General features: G+C 38.8%; 2 protein-coding genes across 3 annotated transcripts in view; both read right to left on the bottom strand.

The window, feature by feature from the left end:
- Nucleotides 1-2,807: 2,807 nt before the first annotated feature.
- On the bottom strand, nucleotides 2,808-5,629 carry LOC103718167 (uncharacterized). The gene is made up of 2 exons (XM_008806860.6): nucleotides 5,456-5,629; nucleotides 2,808-4,171 (listed from the first exon to the last, which is right to left on the bottom strand). Exon 2 carries the CDS (start codon nucleotides 4,029-4,031, stop codon nucleotides 3,237-3,239), a length of 795 nt encoding a protein of 264 aa, XP_008805082.4. The 5' UTR covers nucleotides 4,032-4,171; nucleotides 5,456-5,629; the 3' UTR covers nucleotides 2,808-3,236.
- An 804-nt stretch (nucleotides 5,630-6,433) lies between these two features.
- The window catches only part of LOC103718193 (cyclic nucleotide-gated ion channel 2-like), a 35,505-nt gene continuing 24,261 nt past the window's right edge, over nucleotides 6,434-17,677 (bottom strand). The window contains exons 4-8 of one of the 2 annotated variants that reach the window (XM_039134054.3): nucleotides 9,065-9,390; nucleotides 8,702-8,813; nucleotides 8,363-8,599; nucleotides 7,470-7,556; nucleotides 6,434-7,340 (exon numbers count right to left, since the gene is read on the bottom strand). In XM_039134054.3, the coding sequence (XP_038989982.3) occupies nucleotides 6,855-7,340; nucleotides 7,470-7,556; nucleotides 8,363-8,599; nucleotides 8,702-8,813; nucleotides 9,065-9,390 (1,248 nt within the window). In that variant the 3' untranslated portion in view covers nucleotides 6,434-6,854. The remainder of the gene's footprint in view (nucleotides 7,341-7,469; nucleotides 7,557-8,362; nucleotides 8,600-8,701; nucleotides 8,814-9,064; nucleotides 9,391-17,677) is intronic. The other variant, XM_039134055.3, reaches the window with a different exon arrangement.

Here is a 17,677-nt window from a genome sequence, read left to right as displayed (position 1 = left end):
TCGTGGAAACTTGACTGGACCAATCATATTAAATCGAATAGATCTCGGTTAAATTTGTCGAGGGCTGCTGGCTTAGGCCCAAGCAAAAGCAATTTGTGCACTGGCTGAATTGAAAATAATTTGCACCAAATTCTCCTGAATTTTTAAGTTTTTATAAGTTCGAACTTTCTAGAAAACAAAACCAACAATAGCATAAAAATAATGCCAAAAGATGGGCGGTGTCATTGGTTTATTAATGATGTGTGTGCAATGTAGAAATAATGGATTGTCTCCGAAATCCATGGATTAGGAGTAAATGATGAATAATCCATAATTTTGTCAAAAATGATGGATAAACCTATTTAAAAATAATATTAAGAATTTAAGGAAATATAACCAAAGATAATGAATAACTCTCAATTTGTTTGACTTGCTACCAAGTGCGGCAAACATGGAGAACTCATTAGGTTCGCATTCATCATCCATGTTGCTACAATACAAATTCATTAAATCAGACAACTAATTCTTCACATCTTAACTACACTTAATTCAATTTAATACATCTCTCTTGGCTTAATCCATACTCTTAACTTTAAGGAGAGAGGTAAAATAAATATATAGGATATGATTTATCAAGTAAATAAAAAAATAAAACTTTAATCGATCAGAGATTTGAGCTCTTTTATGCTTCCATGCATATACAGAATATTTCCAAAGTCAATATTTACATTTGCAGATGAAGGACACCTTTCGAGGGAGTTTTCAATTGTTTTGGGCGTACTTAAAATACAATTAATCTGCATATTATAACTTGATTTAGAGTTAATTTCCAAAAAAATATTTTCACTAAAATAAATATTTAGAATACTTTCCAATCCCTGTTCCACTATGAATTCCTGAATCTTCAACTGCTTAACCCAAGTTCCTGGATTCCCTACAGAAGGTGGGAATCGGATTGAGGATTGGTATCTAGCGTACACTAGATTCCAGTGGCTGCAAATATGCAGGAGAAGGTAGAAGTTTGCAGGTTTCTAATGGTGCACTGGTCATAACTCATAATGAAGGGAAAGAGAGTTGGTATTTTTGTTTTTTAGCTTCTGGGGAGTATAGTTATGCGGTTGGCCATGAGCCTTGGAGAAACCTGCTCAAGGGTGTTAGAGTCAGGTAAGTTGGACCTCTTTGAACACAGCATGATTCATGCAATACAAACAGACTAAATTCATACTTTTAATGCCCGAACTTTGATGGGTAGATATCATAAAAAAGTTGGTCAATTTTTTCATTGACCAACTTAACCACGTTCTTTTGCTTTGCTTCTCTATATGGGTAAAAGTTATTTCCCATAGATAGCATTTATCCATAAAATAGCTGAAATGCCTTACCCTCCTAGAAAGTGGATAAGTTATTTTTTTCATCAGTTGGAAAAATAACTCCTTTTATTTTATTTCTAAAATACCTCTAACTCTATAATATAATATAATATAATAAAGTATAATATATATTATCTATAACAATAGTTATATAATAAAGAGTAATATTGATAATATAGATAGATATAAGCAACTCATCCATAAAAGTAGTAAAACTAAATAACATAAATAATAAATTCTGGAATTATTTTCTAATGCATAAAAAATATGAGTAAATTATTTTTTTGCCTGAATGTTGTCTGAGAAATGCTTATCTAAAAAAATACAAATTCTCATGTAAATTTTTATTCTCATGTAAGTTTTTTATCCTGCAAGGAACGCATCGATGAAACTGATTTTGTTTTCTTGCTTTCACGCGCATCGTGTATCTCTGGACAGCAAACTTTTTTTTGTTGAGTTTGAAATCCTACGGTAGCCATTTTCTAGTAAAAAATAAAATAAAAATCAGGTCTACCTCCAGTTTCCTCTCAGAAGCCGGGATTATAACTGGGTAATGTCCTTAAATAAGCTAGGAGAAAGACAGATTGAAATCGGAGCAAGGGCCGATCAAATCCAAATTATTGCATTCTTTTGATTTATTCTTTGTCCAGATCTTTCATTTTGTCAGATCCAACTAAAGGAAATCATGACAAGATCAACTCCTCAGAAATCCAAGTCTTGCAGTGTACTGAAACATTCAGAAAATAATAAAAAAAAAATAGAACCGAGTGTGGCTCACAAAACTCCAGCAACTCCAAGAAGACTTGAGAGTTTCAATTCTGCAGCAGTTTCAATCTCTGTAAAATGACTGATCAACTCACCAAATAGAGTTAATACAGCGCTAACCAAATGAACTCTGTAAATTGTTTGAAGGATTTACTCTCACTTCAGCAGATGCTTTTGGTAAACTTCTACTGGATGCCTTCATTGGTCGGCATTTAAGTAATGTCAACTAGCATTCATTTTTCCCCTTAGGAAGAGGATCGTAGGAGTCCATCCATCTTAATCACTAAGATACCAAAAGACAGCAAAAACCTAGGAGGAGGTAAATCAGAGCACAGTTGGTAAATACTTAAATCTACTCCATCATTTCTATATAATTAGAGTTATCCCACAGAATAGAAAAGTTTTAACCCCTCTGGTTACTACCTTGCCATCATCCACTCTTTAAATACCAAAAAAAAAAACAGTAAGATGGCAATTTTCTCAAATGTCAAAAGAAAACTAATACCTAGCCCTTCTAGGGCACAAAGGATATCCCTCCAAAACTCAGCCTCTCTACCAAACACAGCATAAAAAAACAGGCACCGCTACCATAGATTAGCAAATTTCAGATGTCTTAAGTTTCCTAATAAACTTATCATACCTAACCGATCCAAAAGAGAGATAAGGAGCACCTCAAGGTGAAAGATTAAACACTAACAAAATCCATACAAGGAGGAACTAGATATATCATATACCACCAATACAATCTAAAATCACAAGCCATGACTTCAAAAAGGGTTGCTATGCACAAGAATATTAAACATACAAATGATGTAAGAGTTTCATCCATCAACATGACCACATTTAACTCCTCAAGGTGGAACATTGATGTCTTGGTCAACCATGATGCTAATGCCTTGAATGACATGCATTACTCACCGATCTCCAACTGATCCATATGCAATGCAATGTTGAGTGACTAGTCATCCAAAATAACGTACGTTGAGCACCAGACCATGCGCCAGATAACCATTTTGTACATCACTGCAGACGAGACTGGATGACAATGCATATAGTTCATGCCCTTCACTGGCTAATAACACTGTGAAGCTCTAGCTTTGGATTGGACGGAAGGGAAAAACTCTAAGCAAAGATCTCTCTGACAAGCCAATCCAAGCTAGGGTATGCAAAGTACAGTATCAAAAATGATGGCACTGCAAACAGGAGTGTGACAAGTACGTAGAGGGCCAAGACAGCAGCACTAGCAGGGATGGCATATAGGACTATGAGAAGGAAGATGATTACTAGGGGGAACTTGGCAGTAATTTGAACAAAGAAAGCCAGTGATTTACGTAGCGAAGCATGGATCCTCTCTGAATTGAAGAAATTACTGACGAGGCTTGCATGATTTTGATCAGAGCGGGATTGTTCTGCATGAGTATTTGGAGTTCTTCGTGCACTGTGATGGCGGTAAGCATTACTTCTGAGGACCACGCTGCTATTCGAAGGCCAGGCTGGATGGTGCTCCCCATAGATTGAGGACTGAGACTTCACCCTGTTACCATTCATGCTCTCAACCATCCAGAGTAGGAAGTAGTTTTTGCGGGGAAATGTAAGATTACCCTTGTAAACCAGCCGGAGTGACAAAAGATTGCACCATGGGCAGGAGATGAAGAGAGGTAACTGGATCGGTATAGTTGGAGATTTAACAACAGCCCACTGAAGTCCCAAGATGCAATTCTTGCACAAAGTGTGGCCACACCATAAAACATAAGGCACGTTCTCAACAATGTTAAATGATTCCCAGCATATTGGACATTCCAGGCCTTCTTCTCTACTGGTGCATGAAGAAACCTCGTCATCTGAGCAATCAGGATTAGATGTGCTTGATTTTTTGCAGGTGTTCTCTGGACCTAAGCCTCCAGCAAAGCTCCACATTGTGATGGCGGATGGAATGGCAAACTAAAGAATAGACATCTATGCTGATGGTAGTGTAGACAACAAAGCAACAGATGGATATGATGTCTACATCCAATCCTCAAGCTCGATACAAGTGCTCAAAGTCCCTTATAAGAGACCTGAAATCCAAAAGAATGTGAAAAGGATGTAAGTGATTATACTATACTGAGATCTCACAGAAAAACCTGCCACCTAACAAGATTAAGTTACATATAAAAGAACTGTTATTTGCACAAACAAAAGACAAGGATTTACATTGACAAATATAAACACCATATGTAGCATACAAGCAAGAATACATCTGAAATGATTATAGATAGCACATATAAACACCATATGTAGCATATCCGTATCATAGATCAAACCTATCCGATGTAATATAACAGACGATATGAACTTCATGTCAAATGAATTGAGAATAAAAGGAAAATGAAGTTCAAGATGATCGCAGGCAAATCAGCAGAAAAGGAACAAAAATGCAGGGCAAGGTATAACATTGAAAGCAATTTATCCAAAAAATGCTGGATGACAGTCATCAGCAAAACATCTAATAGAAAGGTCACAAACTTACCATCAGCTTAAACTTTTAGGTTGAGTTACAAAACACATATACATACCGTGATCCATCAATCAATCTATCTCTTCTTACCATAGTACCAATTTGAAACTATGCTCACTATTCATCAATTTTTTTTTTAACAGATTACAACCACAATTTTCCAGCAATATGTCATATTTCCTAGTCAGAGATCATATAATATCCACCAATTACACGAATATAGCTCTCCTTCATCTAAATGACCAGCCCTCCCCTTAAATATTTTAAGGTAAAGCTAACCTTTCGCTAAAGTTTTAGTAAATATAGGTAGGATGCCAAATCTGGAAACATTATTCGAAGGCGTATAGCATAAGTCACAAAAAGACTTTAAAAAATTCACATCACATGCCATACAAGATTAATACAAAATCCAACAGTTCAAAAAAAAAAAAAAAAATCTAATTAAGCCCGCGCAGATCATCATACATCCAAGAAAATGCAGAATAAAGCCATAAAAATCCCAAGAAAGATCGAGGATAACGCATTTAAAGATGATTTTAAATATAAAAAAAAATCTCCCCCCCCCCCCCCCCCCCCCCCCAAAAAAAAAGAAGCAAATCTAGAAACTGAGACCCCACATCAAATTACACAATGAAGAACATTTAATTCAGAGAGCAAACGATATTTCCACAAGAAGCGCCACAAAAACAATAAATCAAGCACCTTAAAATCGAAAACAGAGAAACGGATCCCTCTCTCTAGTAAACCCCCAAAAAAAAAACCGATATTTCATCAAAAAAATTGCTTCTTTTCCCACGCCAAGAAAGAATATGCCTACAAGGTTTAAATCAGACAGCGATCTTACCAATTAATGATCGCGAGCAAAGGGATTTTGCGATCAAGAGGAGGGGACGAAGGATCGAGGAGAGACGAAGCAGCCGAAACCCTCTATTTCTCTCTCCTTCCCTCTCTCTCTCCCTCATCACGCACGCGGACACCATGAAACGAATCGAGATTCTTCTCTCTTATAGGGTCCAAGACTGGATGGGACTTGATCTTCCAATTAACGACGTTTTAGATTTGACGGTGAAGAGGAGGGGGCCGAGTGGGATAAGAAACACCGGCGGTCGTTTGGCCTGTTCCATCCCGTTTGCCACGTGGTTGGGTTCACGGTGTGGTGCGGTCTGGCTTCCGCTCACCGCCAGCGAGTGTCGGCCGCTGCGTTTGCGACTGGAATAAAAAAAAGTTTTTTTTCGTGAATACTCTCCCCTAAAAATTTAAATTTATGTAAATATTTTTTTAAAATTTGTATTCATTCCTATACCCTGATAAAATACTATTTTTATACAAATACTTCTAATATAGCAGTTCTTCTAACATTATTAATAAGAATCATATTTATTTTAATTAAAATAAAATAAAAATTTGAAATTATCTTTTTATTTTCCATCATGATTGCTTTATAAATATATTTTTTACGCATCTATCCATTAAAAATATTTTGGTTATTTTGATTGAAAATTGTTAATTTTTTTACGGCATTAGATGGTATGGTTACATAGGTAAAAATAAGAATAAAAAAAGTAGAATAGTAAAATAAGTGTTCTACGAGAGTATATATTCAAATATCAATTTAGGAGGATACTTATATAAAATTCGATATTTAGAAAGATATTTATAAAAAAACCTAATAAAAAAATTGAAATAGTTTAGTTGAATAAAAAAATAAAAAAATAAATTATTTTGTCATTTTAGAGGACGTGAAATAAGTGTGTGTGTGTCTGTGTGTATATATATATTGTACAAAATGAGGTTAGTAGATTAATGGAGAAAATGTAGTGCATTTAGGTTAGGACATCATGTCCCCCTATCCCTTCTCTGTTTTAAAGAACACTCCTTAGCATCCGAAGAGAGCATACAACAATCTCTCCAAGACTGCGAACCGCAGCTGCGACATCCGACGCCATACCATACATCGATCTCATCCATGTTGAGTTGTCCATGGAGCAAAGACACTTAGTATTGAGTTCTATAGAACAAGTATCTTTATTGAATTTATTCTTTTCAGAAAACAATGAAAATTACTCCATTCTTCTCATCTTCAAAAGAAGCAATCTGTTCATTTGCATTTTTCTGGATGAAATATTCTCTATCTTTCTCTCATTGTTCCAGAGGGAATCCATCTTCTTGATATTTATTTTCCTTGCTAGCAAATTGGATAGCTCCCACAGAAATGTGTCAGCTCAGAAGTGAGCTCTTCTCCACTATTCAAGGTGATCATGTGGTCGCATCGACATGAACATTGCAGCATAAAGCCGAAGACGGCGTTCGCTGTCACTGAATTCTGATGGTTGGATCACCACACCTCTAGTTTTGGCCTTGTAACGGCGCCATGCGAGTTGTATGTTAACTGCTGCCCATGTTCTCCAGTTCGATGAATAGTACCTTGCTATTCTCTTGAGTTTATCATTTGCAAATCTATACCTGAAATGCTCGGTGATGTAGCGTAAGTGGCATGCATCTAAGCCAAAGGCCTCCGTTGGCTCAACACAAACAAAGGTAGCAGATGAAGCTGGTAAGCGATCCATAAATGGGCGACGTAGGCACCATGAAAGGAGCTCATCCCCTAGAAAGTTTCCAGGGCCTAGCTTGCACGTTGCTACCTTCCCTTTGCTGAGCTTTTGACTGCTCTGCAAGTGCCCCCGAACGATAAAAACCATTTGTTGTACTGGATCTCCTTCTCTAATAATCTGGCCAAATATTAAGGGATTAAGTCAAGATATGCTAACCTGCAGTCACTATTAAGAATAGAAACAGCCAAAGTGCCTGAAAATTATACTGCATGATGAAAGCATTTCCTGGTAAGTTGCTGTGCATACCTTTTCATCCTTGGAGAAGACAAGGTGCTTAACTCTGTCGCATATATTGTCAAGGATAAGATCATCCAAGCTCTGGAACAAAGGCACCTAAAGAACAGTTATATATCTGTGTTAAATCAGGTTAATATCATAATGTATTTGTCAACTTCTATCTGAATCCTAGTGACATAGGCAAATGCAGGTTGCTCCTTTGACTAATGTTTTGATTGCTCATCCTCTTTCCAGGGTTTATATTCTGCTAATGCTTGGACTACTCATTCCGGTTAGGTTAGAGTACTCACCATACCTTTAAACTTAGCCGATTAGAAAAGAGAAATCAGGGTTATGAATGCTGGTCGGTTTTGGTTATTGATCTGCTAGATGCCTCTGCCATTGATTCTCAAAATTGACCTTGATATCTCATATTTGTCTTGTTTCCATCACAAAGGTTCTGGTTGTGGATACCCAATGTCGAACTAATGATTCGAAACAAGATAGAAGGGAAGAAACCTATGAAACTCTCTCTCAAAAGAGAAGCCTATGAAACCCCATAAATATTATTTACAAATATGTACAATCTAAATATGTCATGCTCTCATGCTTTAGTTCACATGAGTTTACTGAACTTGGTAACTATACATGAGCCTAACTATCTTTTGTTTTCCTATTTGCTTCCATTTTCCCCTTCATTCATGTCGACTCTTCTTCCCTTTTCCCTCCTCCCCTTCCTCGATCTACTCTAACAGTCTCTGTTCCTTTTTACGTTTGAATTACCACTCGAAATATAGCATGGGAGGTTTTGGAATTGAGGCACATGCTATACCCTAGCAAACATGCTTGGTATATAAACAGTGTCATCCTTTACCTCACAACATGTGAATGTCCTAGATATGCACCCTAGTCTTAAAGAGTACCTGCTTAATGAGATCAAGGCAGAGATAGCGCCTGATATCTCGTCTTAGGCCCTCTGGCAAGTCTTTGATGATCTCCATTTCATCTTCTCCTCTCATTGTGGCCCATCTCCGGCGTTCGTATTGTCGGACTCTCTGCCTCAAGCGCGAGGGAAGTTGTCTTCGCTTCATCCACCATTCCATGTCTCGACACCTTAATTGCATCTTTCTCTTCCTTGCCATGACTGCATGCAGGAACACCTAGCATTGATCGTAGCTGTTAGGATTCGAGAGTCGCATGTTTAAGAATATACATTCGAACTCATAGATAATCTAAGTAACTAGAAGATTGTTCATAAGTACCTGGATATTTCCAATCAATAGAGTAAAGAGCATTAGGCCACTTAGCACTATTGCTATACTGAATATCACTTCCAGCCACTGGCTTGTTGGTGCAAGATTATTGCCAAAAGTGCTGCAACCGAACAAATTTGTAGAAATAATTAAAAGAAAATACCATATCTCTGCTATTTTTATTTTTTTGAAGTGCTATATATGAGAGATCGACAGTCTATAGATTTATGATAACAGTGGCATAAATCTTATAAGTGAAATGTTTTTGCGAGTTATGGATATCATATGTCATATTTAGGGAGGAATGCAGTCGTGAATTACCGTTACTTTTCTCTTATCTCGCCTTCTTTTTTTTCGGACAAAGAAAAGTACCTGAGAGTCATAAGGCCCCAAAATATAGGGTAGAGTATCTTAACAGCAAGTGAGTTGCTGGACATGACAGGAAGAGCTGCATCATATATGCCATACTGAAATGGCCCATCTACATTTAAGCATGAATGGAGATTTTGGTTTCCAACAGATGTCAGATTACTAATGCAAGATAGTTCATCGATTCCAGCTGGTAATGAAGGCCGGTTACAGGCTTCTCTCGAACAGGCTATCGACATGAGATCACAATTGTTGTTCTTCTGGCATTGCTGTTGGAGGCATGAGGCGACACGTCGGATCGCAAGAACATACCAGCAACCCCCAGCTACCTGAAAATGGCAGCCAAATACATTAGACCAACCTTCTAGCTCATCAAGAATGAAAGTATGATGAAATTTGCAGCACATCAATGTTGTTATAGGGTATCTTTCTGGTGGATATATGTTTATCATTCCATGTATATAAGATTGACATAGAATTTTAGCCGTGTCGTCATATTTAATCATTTCAATACATCGATTTACGCCGGTTCCTAATTTTCTAGTTTTCAGATAGTATTTGATTGTGAACTTTTTGTTTTCCCAGAAAGGTATAAAACTGAAGTAGTTTTGCAAGATGAGAACAAGTTCAAGTGCCAATAGAGCATATGCTGTGAAGCAGAATGAACTTTTCTTTTCTTTTTTTTAGTTTTATTTTCTTATTTTTTTCTGAGAAAAACAGCGGGGATGCCACCACCCAAATCCGAACTCATGCAGGTCCTCTCCCATATGGAGAAGGGTTCTAATTAAATGAGCTTTTCATATGTTTTCCTTTGGATAGGATAAAATATTCGGCAACTTGGATAGAATTGGCTCCATGATTTGATTTCAATGGACCTTCAGTGTCTTCAGAATTACCTCATCAGTTCAGCTAGCCTGGAGATTAATCTATACAAAATATCACACGTAGTGGCACCCCATTTCATTGGTCTTGTTCCTGCACCAGGAGCCCTTGAAACTCTATTCCACAAAAGAACCATAATGAAAACATTTTATCCGACAACTAATCACAACAACATTACTTTCATTTTGTAACATATCCAACTTGATGATGGTTATTACTGAAACACCTCCATTCTTGCTTAATAGAAGTGCTTCAGCAAAATGGGGTCAAGCATTTATGAGCCTATATATGCATACAGATGTTTCATGAAAAATACCTATTCATCATCACACAAGACTTTATGTTAGCAGCTAATTTGCTGAATGGATTTTGTCTTTCAGTTCTTAAGACTAGAGAATTGGAGGGGCAATTGCTAATTTATTAAGGCTGTGGTTGGCAGGAATCAGTCTGAGGCTATCTCCAGATTACATCTAGTACTGCATGGGGCAAGGCATTTCCAGGTTGCAGCATTTCCAGCTGACCAGTTCAACAAGAAACTCTCACATATATGAAAGAGCAATTACAGAAGGTGATACCAAATCTGCTCTGGGGCAAGGCATGTTATCCATGCTCTCAGATGACCATCTCCAGTACTATCAGAATTGATTCTTTGAGGCACTTCAATCTGATTGAGTTCTACTCAAACTAGGAAGCCTACAGAATCATAGCATCTGATGCCATTCTAGACTTTGGTGTTTGAATTGCTTCTTTCTTTTTATCAAATCATCCAGTCTGATCGACCTCCACCTCAAAGGGCAGCAGTTCATTTGAAGCAATCATCAAGACCCTCCAATTCTGGCCAAGCTCAATTGGTTCCTTATCTTCCCCAATTGGCAAGCTTTATTTCATTCCTCTAACCAATAAGTTCTCCCCAAACCCTTCTCGGATCACTCCCCAATTCTACTCTCCATTGACTGTATAAACCAATTCAAGAAAGGTTCCTTCAAATTTGAAAGGTGCCGGCTTTCCAGTGATTCCTTAAAGAAAGTTGTTTCTCAGGCTTGGCTCTCTACTCCCCCTTTCATGATGCTATAGACCGCATTATTTTGAAATTGAGATGTGTGAAGGCGGCTCTTAAAAAATGGAGTTCTAATCTGTATAGCAAAGAGAGAGCGCAAATCTAAGCTTCTCTCTATTGATTCAAAATCTTAATATTGGTCAAGAGAGCCACACTTTCCCAACTCAGGAGAAGGAGGACCGTGTTTTTTTCAAAATCGAGCTGCACAAATTATTCAGAAATGAAGAAATTTTTTGGAAACAACGATCGAAAGTAAAGTGGCTGATGGAAGGGGATGACAACCCCGTTTTCTTCCATAAAGTGGCAGGTTATCATAAAAAAATTCAATTGGATCTCTAATATTTATAGGAATGGCAAAATTCTAAATGTGAGAATCATGTATTTAGTCCCTCAAGTATTTATTTACCGAAAAAAATCTTGAATACTTATATAGGACTAAAGAATCCAAAAAATATCTTTCGGTAGATTTCTTGAATAAACTCCTGGATTGTGATAAATAGTATCACAATAAACTCGGCTCATAGTCTATCTATATGAACTAGAGGACACTATGGCACAGGTTAATAGAGGATCTATCGTGGTACTTATGATTAGATTTGAATAAATTTGAACCAAAAATTTTTCAGCCAGCCATTTTAGATGAGGTTCTTGGTTGTTAAACTAAATGACATCAATGGAGTTTTCAACATCTTTTTCAAGGATATCTTCTCCTCCCCGAAGCCAAGCCCGCTGGATCTTGTTTGGGACCTGAAACACAAAGAGAGCCTTCATTCAAAGAAGGTCGACATGGAAGAGAGAACCGACGAATAACAGTAGAAACAATGTTATTTGAGGGATGACCCAAGCGACGATGCCAAACAGCAAAGGAGGTGCGAGAACCATATAGTGCAGTAGAGTAAGCCGAGTGCACTGATGCCGGCAGTGGGTAGACTCCATCCTGACAGCTACCTCGAAGGAGTGTCGCCCCCGTTCTCCGATCCTTTACAAGAAAATGAGTGGGATGAAATTCTAAGAAGACATCATTATCTTTGGTGAAGCTGTGAACGGAAATTAGATTTTTGTGAATAGATGGAACACAGAGGATATTGGAAAGTTTGAAGGGGCGAGAGGGAGAAGAAACAGTTGTACAACCAACATGAGTTACTTGCAAACCTGAGCCATCACCGATTACGACCTCATCGGTACCGTCATATTCATAGTGAATCGAGAGATTGGCAAGATCCGAAGTGACATTTTGCGAAGCCGCGGAATCAACAAGCCAGTTTTTGTTAGAGGACGTAGTGGGAGAAGCACAGTTGACAGAGGCAGCACGCTTCGATTTCACTCGACATGTTTTGGCAGAGTGACCACGAAGATCACAGAGTTGGCAAACAATGGAATCCTTGGCTGGACGATGGTTGCTTCTGGGCTTGCCATACTGAGGCCGAGAGTTCTTCTTGACGGGATACCTGTGATAATCTATAGTCCAGCATTGGGAGGAGTTAGCAGTGGCAACAAGAGTGGCAGTAGATGTCTCCAATCAACGGATGTAATTCTCATGACTAAGTAACAAATCATAGAGTTCCTCAAATGTGAGAGAGTTCTCACGAGCACGGATTGGAGCAGCGATATCCCGAAAATCAGGCTCGAGGCCATTTAGAACATGGAGGGTGATATCATCGGCGGAGAGGGGAGTGTCAATGGTAGCTAACTCATCAGCAATGGCTTTTACAGCATGTAAAAATTCAGTCACGGAACAAGAACCACGCTGAAGGTGGGTAAGATCCTCTTTCAACTGCATGACCCTGGTGCGAGAACGGTTGGCATAGAGCCGAGTGAGCTTCGACCAGGCTGCATGGGAAGTCTCCGATGTAGCAATCAGAGGAATAACCGCTTCTGAAATGGAAGCCAAAATGGCATGAAGCAGGAGCTTGTCCTGGCGAAACCAAAAAAGAAATGCAGAAGATAGAGATGCTGCATCTCCCTTCGGCGGACACGGGGTTGAGCCGTCAACATAACCCATGAGATCGTAGCCAGTGAGAAGGGAGACAAACTGTGCACGCCATGAAGGAAAGTTGGACGAGGTTAGCTTCAGAGGGAGTTGGGTGGCTGCATTGATCGAGATCAGTTGGGAAGTAGTGGTGGTGGGGCTGTTCACAACAGCAAGAGTGGCACTCGATGAATCACTAGAAGCCATGAGAGAGGATCGATTTCTTCTCGTTGGAGGAAAGTGAAAGCTCTGATACCATATAGAATATAAGATCTCGATATGTTTTCCATTGATAAACCTTTACATATATAGGTTGTAAGCTTGTTATCCCACAACGGAATACAGCGGAGCATATCCTTGAAGATATACTGTAGCTAACAGCAGTGGTTACAGTCGCAGGAATATCGGAGAAGAGGAAGGGTTATCCGTTATTCCCATTATTCTCCACTCCGACCCAAATCAGGACCTCTCGAACCTCCAATTTCCTTTCATCCTCAAAGAGATTAAAGAAGCTATCTGTTGACCCCCTAATAGATTTTGATGAATACAAAACACTAGAGTAAAATTCCATTATATCTTAACAATTTAATTGAGGAATTCATGTGTCTTATTAAGAATATTGTTGAGAAATGTCTAGGCAAGTTCCCATAATTTTTATGAATTTATTGAAGAATATTTTGAGTTAAAGAAAACAGATCAGGGACAGCCGAGACGTCTCCGGATAGTTTCAGAGACGTCTCTGGCACAAACAGGAAGAACCGGCACACTTGGAGACGTCCCCGACACCTGCCGAGTCGTCCCCGCGTTAGCGGAGTCGACTCTCTCAGTAGCGGAGTCGACTCTCTCAGTGGCGGCAGAAAGGCAGTTTTCAAGAGATATGCGCGAGACGTCCCCACAGTAAGCCGAGTCGTCCCCGCAAGTAAAAAGGAGAGTTCTCGAGTCGTCCCCAAGATAGCGGAGACGGCTCTCTCAGGGTTTTCCAGAGAATGGTTTTTTGGGTGATAAGGAAGCGGAGTCGACCCTAAGACAGCGGAGTCATCCCCATGCATAAAGTGCAGACAACCCGAGACGTCCCCTGAAGGAGCGGAGTCGACTCTCTCAGGAAATACCAGAGGACATGTTCTTCGGAGATAAAGAAGCGGAGTCGTCCCCAGATCAGCGGAGTCGTCCCCATTCAAAAAGTGCAAACAAGCCGAGACGTCCCCTAAAAGTGCCGAGTCGACCCCAGACAACGGAAAAAGTAAAATCTTGTAGCCGAGACGTCTCCCGTTGAAGCGGAGACGTCCCCGGAGCGACTGGGACGCGACTGACAGCTTTTCAGATTTGGTTTGAATTTCAAATCCTTCTTTCTTTGTCTCTAACGGCTATATTTGCTTTTTGGGCTATAAAAGGGACCTCTTAAGTGCTTCTCAACAACTCTTAACCAACCCAAAGCTAGATCATTCAAGAGAGAAGTAAGAAAGAAAAGTTTAAGGGAGTGAGGGCATTCAAGTGAAGAAATCAAGTGTTTTCAAGCTTCCCAAGTGATTTCAAGCTCAATCACTCTCGTGCGCTTGGGATTCAAAGCTCACACTCAATCCTACGCGCTCCACATCGGAAGAATCAATATCTCCCACGCTTCCAACGGCAAAAGGATTCTTCCGGGTTCTATTGTTCATAATTGCAATATTTGCTTTTTAGAGCTTTTCCTTTCTTTTGTAAACTCTTTCGTTGTGGTGCTTGTTCCAGTCAAGGGACTTGGAACAAGGGAAAGGCGTCCCAAGCCTAAGTGAAATTGGGGGTTTTAGGGTTTGTTGTGAGCCCGGTGTAAAACAACGAGTTGGGTAGTAAACTCGCAAAACTACCGTACTGTAATCGTGGATTATAGTGGAAATTTCTAAAGGTGATTTGGGGAGTGGATGTAGGAGCAGTGGAAGCTCCGAACCACTATAAAACCTTGTGTTTGCGATTGACCTTTCTCATTCCTCCTTCTTTACTTTAGTGCATATATTCGTGTGTTTTATTTTTAATTAGTCAAAAGTTTTTAAAACACCCAATTCACCCCCCTCTTGGGTGACCATCTCTGGGCAACAAGTGGTATCAGAGCTGGTGCTCTGTGTATTTCTTGAAAGACCTAACCGTCTTAGCCAAAGATCTAGATGGCAACACCCTTTAACAATGTCCCTGCCGAGGGGCAAGCAACCAATAGACCTCCACTCTTCAATGGGACAAATTATACCTATTGGAAGACTAGAATGAGAATCTTCATTCAAGCACAAGACTATGCCTTGTGGAGGGTTATAGTCAAGGGACCACAAGAACCATCACATGTGGTTAATGGCATTCGAGTTCCCAAACCTGAGGAGGATTGGGATGAGAATGATGATAGGATGGCTCAACTCAATTCTAGAGCCATGAACTCACTATTTTGTTCTTTAGATGTAAATGAGTTCAATAGAGTCTCTACATGTAGTTCCGCTAAGGAAGTATGGGATAGGCTTGAAGTTACCCACGAGGGTACAAATCAAGTCAAAGAGTCCAAAGTGAACATTCTAGTTCACAAATATGAATTGTTTAAGATGGAACCTAATGAAACCATCACATGCATGTTTACACGTTTTACCGAAATTATTAATGGCCTAAAAAGCTTGGGCAAATCTTACACTAACCCCGAACTTGTGAGTAAAATTCTCAGGTCACTGCCAAAAGCATGGGAAGCAAAGGTCACGGCGATTGTAGAAGCCAAAGACCTCAACACTTTGGGGCTAGAACAACTCTTGGGCTCATTGATGACGCATGAGCTCACGATGAAGCAGCATAAAGAAGAGTTGCCAAAGAAAAAGACAATCGCACTCAAGGCTACCTCAAGTGTATGTGAAGAAGAGAGCAGTGAGAGTGAAGAAGAAAGTCAAGATGAGGACTTGGGTTTGATAGTAAGGAAGTTTAAAAAATTCATGAGAAGAAAGAAACCCTTCCCAAGAAAGAAATTTGGAGGGAGAAATGATTGGGAAAAAGAAAAGGAAAAAGAAAAAGACCCAATCGTATGCTATGATTGCAAGAGACCGGGACACATTCGTTCCGAATGCCCTCAACAAAAGAAGTATTTTAGAAAGAAGAAGAAGAAGGCATTGAAGGCAACGTGGGATGATAGTGACACATCATCCTCCGAGGAAGAGAAGGAAGAGACCGCCAATCTATGCTTCATGGCGTTCGAAGACGACGAGGTATGTCAAAACCCAACCATAAATTTTACTTTAGAAGAATTATATGAGGCTTTTCAAGAACTTATGGGTGATTGTAGTATGTTAGGAGCAAAGAATAAAGAATTAAAAGCCTCCAATCAAAAACTAAAGGAAAATATTGAAAACTTGTTAATTGAAAAGGAGAGCATTAAAAATATTAACACTACTAACCTAGAAATCAAAAATTCAAAACTGAGCATTGAAAATGAAAAGGCAAAAACACTAATTAAGGAATTAAATCTAAAAGTAAAATCCCTACTCGATAATAATACCTCACTTGCACAAAATGTTGAATCTCTTAAAAAGGATAAGGAAGAACTAGTCAAAGAAAATTTGAATCTTAAGAATGAGGTACATAAATACAAACCAATTGTTGAAAAATTTACACAAAGCTCTGAAAAATTAAATCTTATTCTTTCAAATCAAAGAGCTGTTTTTAATAAAGCCGGATTAGGATATAAAACTAATGAGCAACAAAAGTATCTAAAGAATTTCTTTGTAAAAGCAAAAGATGTAAAAACTGAAAAACCAACATGCTTTCTTTGTACAAAGAATGGACATAAAGCCTACTCTTGTATTCAAAGAAAAATTCAAACTAACAAGAATACATTTGTAAAAGCTAAAAGCATAACTAAAGTATGGGTGCCTAAGGGAACCAACTACACTAACCACGAAGGACCCAAGAAAACTTGGGTACCTAAGAGCTTCACATGATCATTTTGCAGGTATGCCTTGCAGCCGGAAATAAAAAGAGAATGTGGTATCTTGATAGTGGTTGCTCAAGGCATATGACCGGTGACAAGAGTCTCTTCGTCACCTTGGAATCAAAAGAAGGAGGAGTAGTCACATTTGGAGACAATGCTAAAGGCCGAATTATTGGTGTTGGTAAAATCTCCATATCACCCTCCTCATTTATTGACAATGTATTGTTAGTTAATGGACTAAAACATAATTTGTTAAGTATAAGTCAATTTTGTGACAAGGGCTTTAAAGTATCATTTGAATCATCACTATGCATAATTAGTAGTCCATTTGACAATGAGATCATACTCACAGGACATAGGCATGGAAATGTTTACATGGTAGATCTTGATGATCTCACCATGAAGGATGGCCAATGTCTTGTAGCCATGAATCCCAAAGTCAATGAGACTAGTTGGTTATGGCATCGTAGGTTAGGGCATGCTAGCATGGATTTAATCTCAAAATTAATTACAAAGGATCTAGTCAAAGGACTACCAAAAATAGACTTTGAAAAGAATAAAATTTGTGCTGCATGTCAATTAGGGAAACAAACAAGAAGTTCTTTCAAGTCTAAGAACATAGTTTTAACATCAAAACCCTTAGAACTAATTCACATGGATTTGTTTGGACCCACTAGAACTGCTAGTCTAGGGGGTAAGAAATTTGGTCTTGTAATTGTTGATGATTTTTCACGTTTTACATGGGTTTCATTTCTTGCACACAAAGATGAGTCCTTTCCCGCT

This window comes from Phoenix dactylifera, chromosome 15 (assembly GCF_051530095.1).
Source record: "Phoenix dactylifera cultivar Ajwa chromosome 15, Ajwa_hap1_PhDact_Kaust_v1.1, whole genome shotgun sequence".
In the NCBI taxonomy this organism is placed as follows: domain Eukaryota; kingdom Viridiplantae; phylum Streptophyta; class Magnoliopsida; order Arecales; family Arecaceae; genus Phoenix; species Phoenix dactylifera.
Note: the sequence above shows the minus strand (reverse complement) of the source record. Positions and strands in the feature narration are given on the sequence as shown.

Excerpts from the sequence above, each read along its gene's own strand:
- LOC103718167 (XM_008806860.6), bottom strand. The coding sequence starts at position 4,031 with ATGTGGAGCTTTGCTGGAGGCTTAGGTCCAGAGAACACCTGCAAAAAA.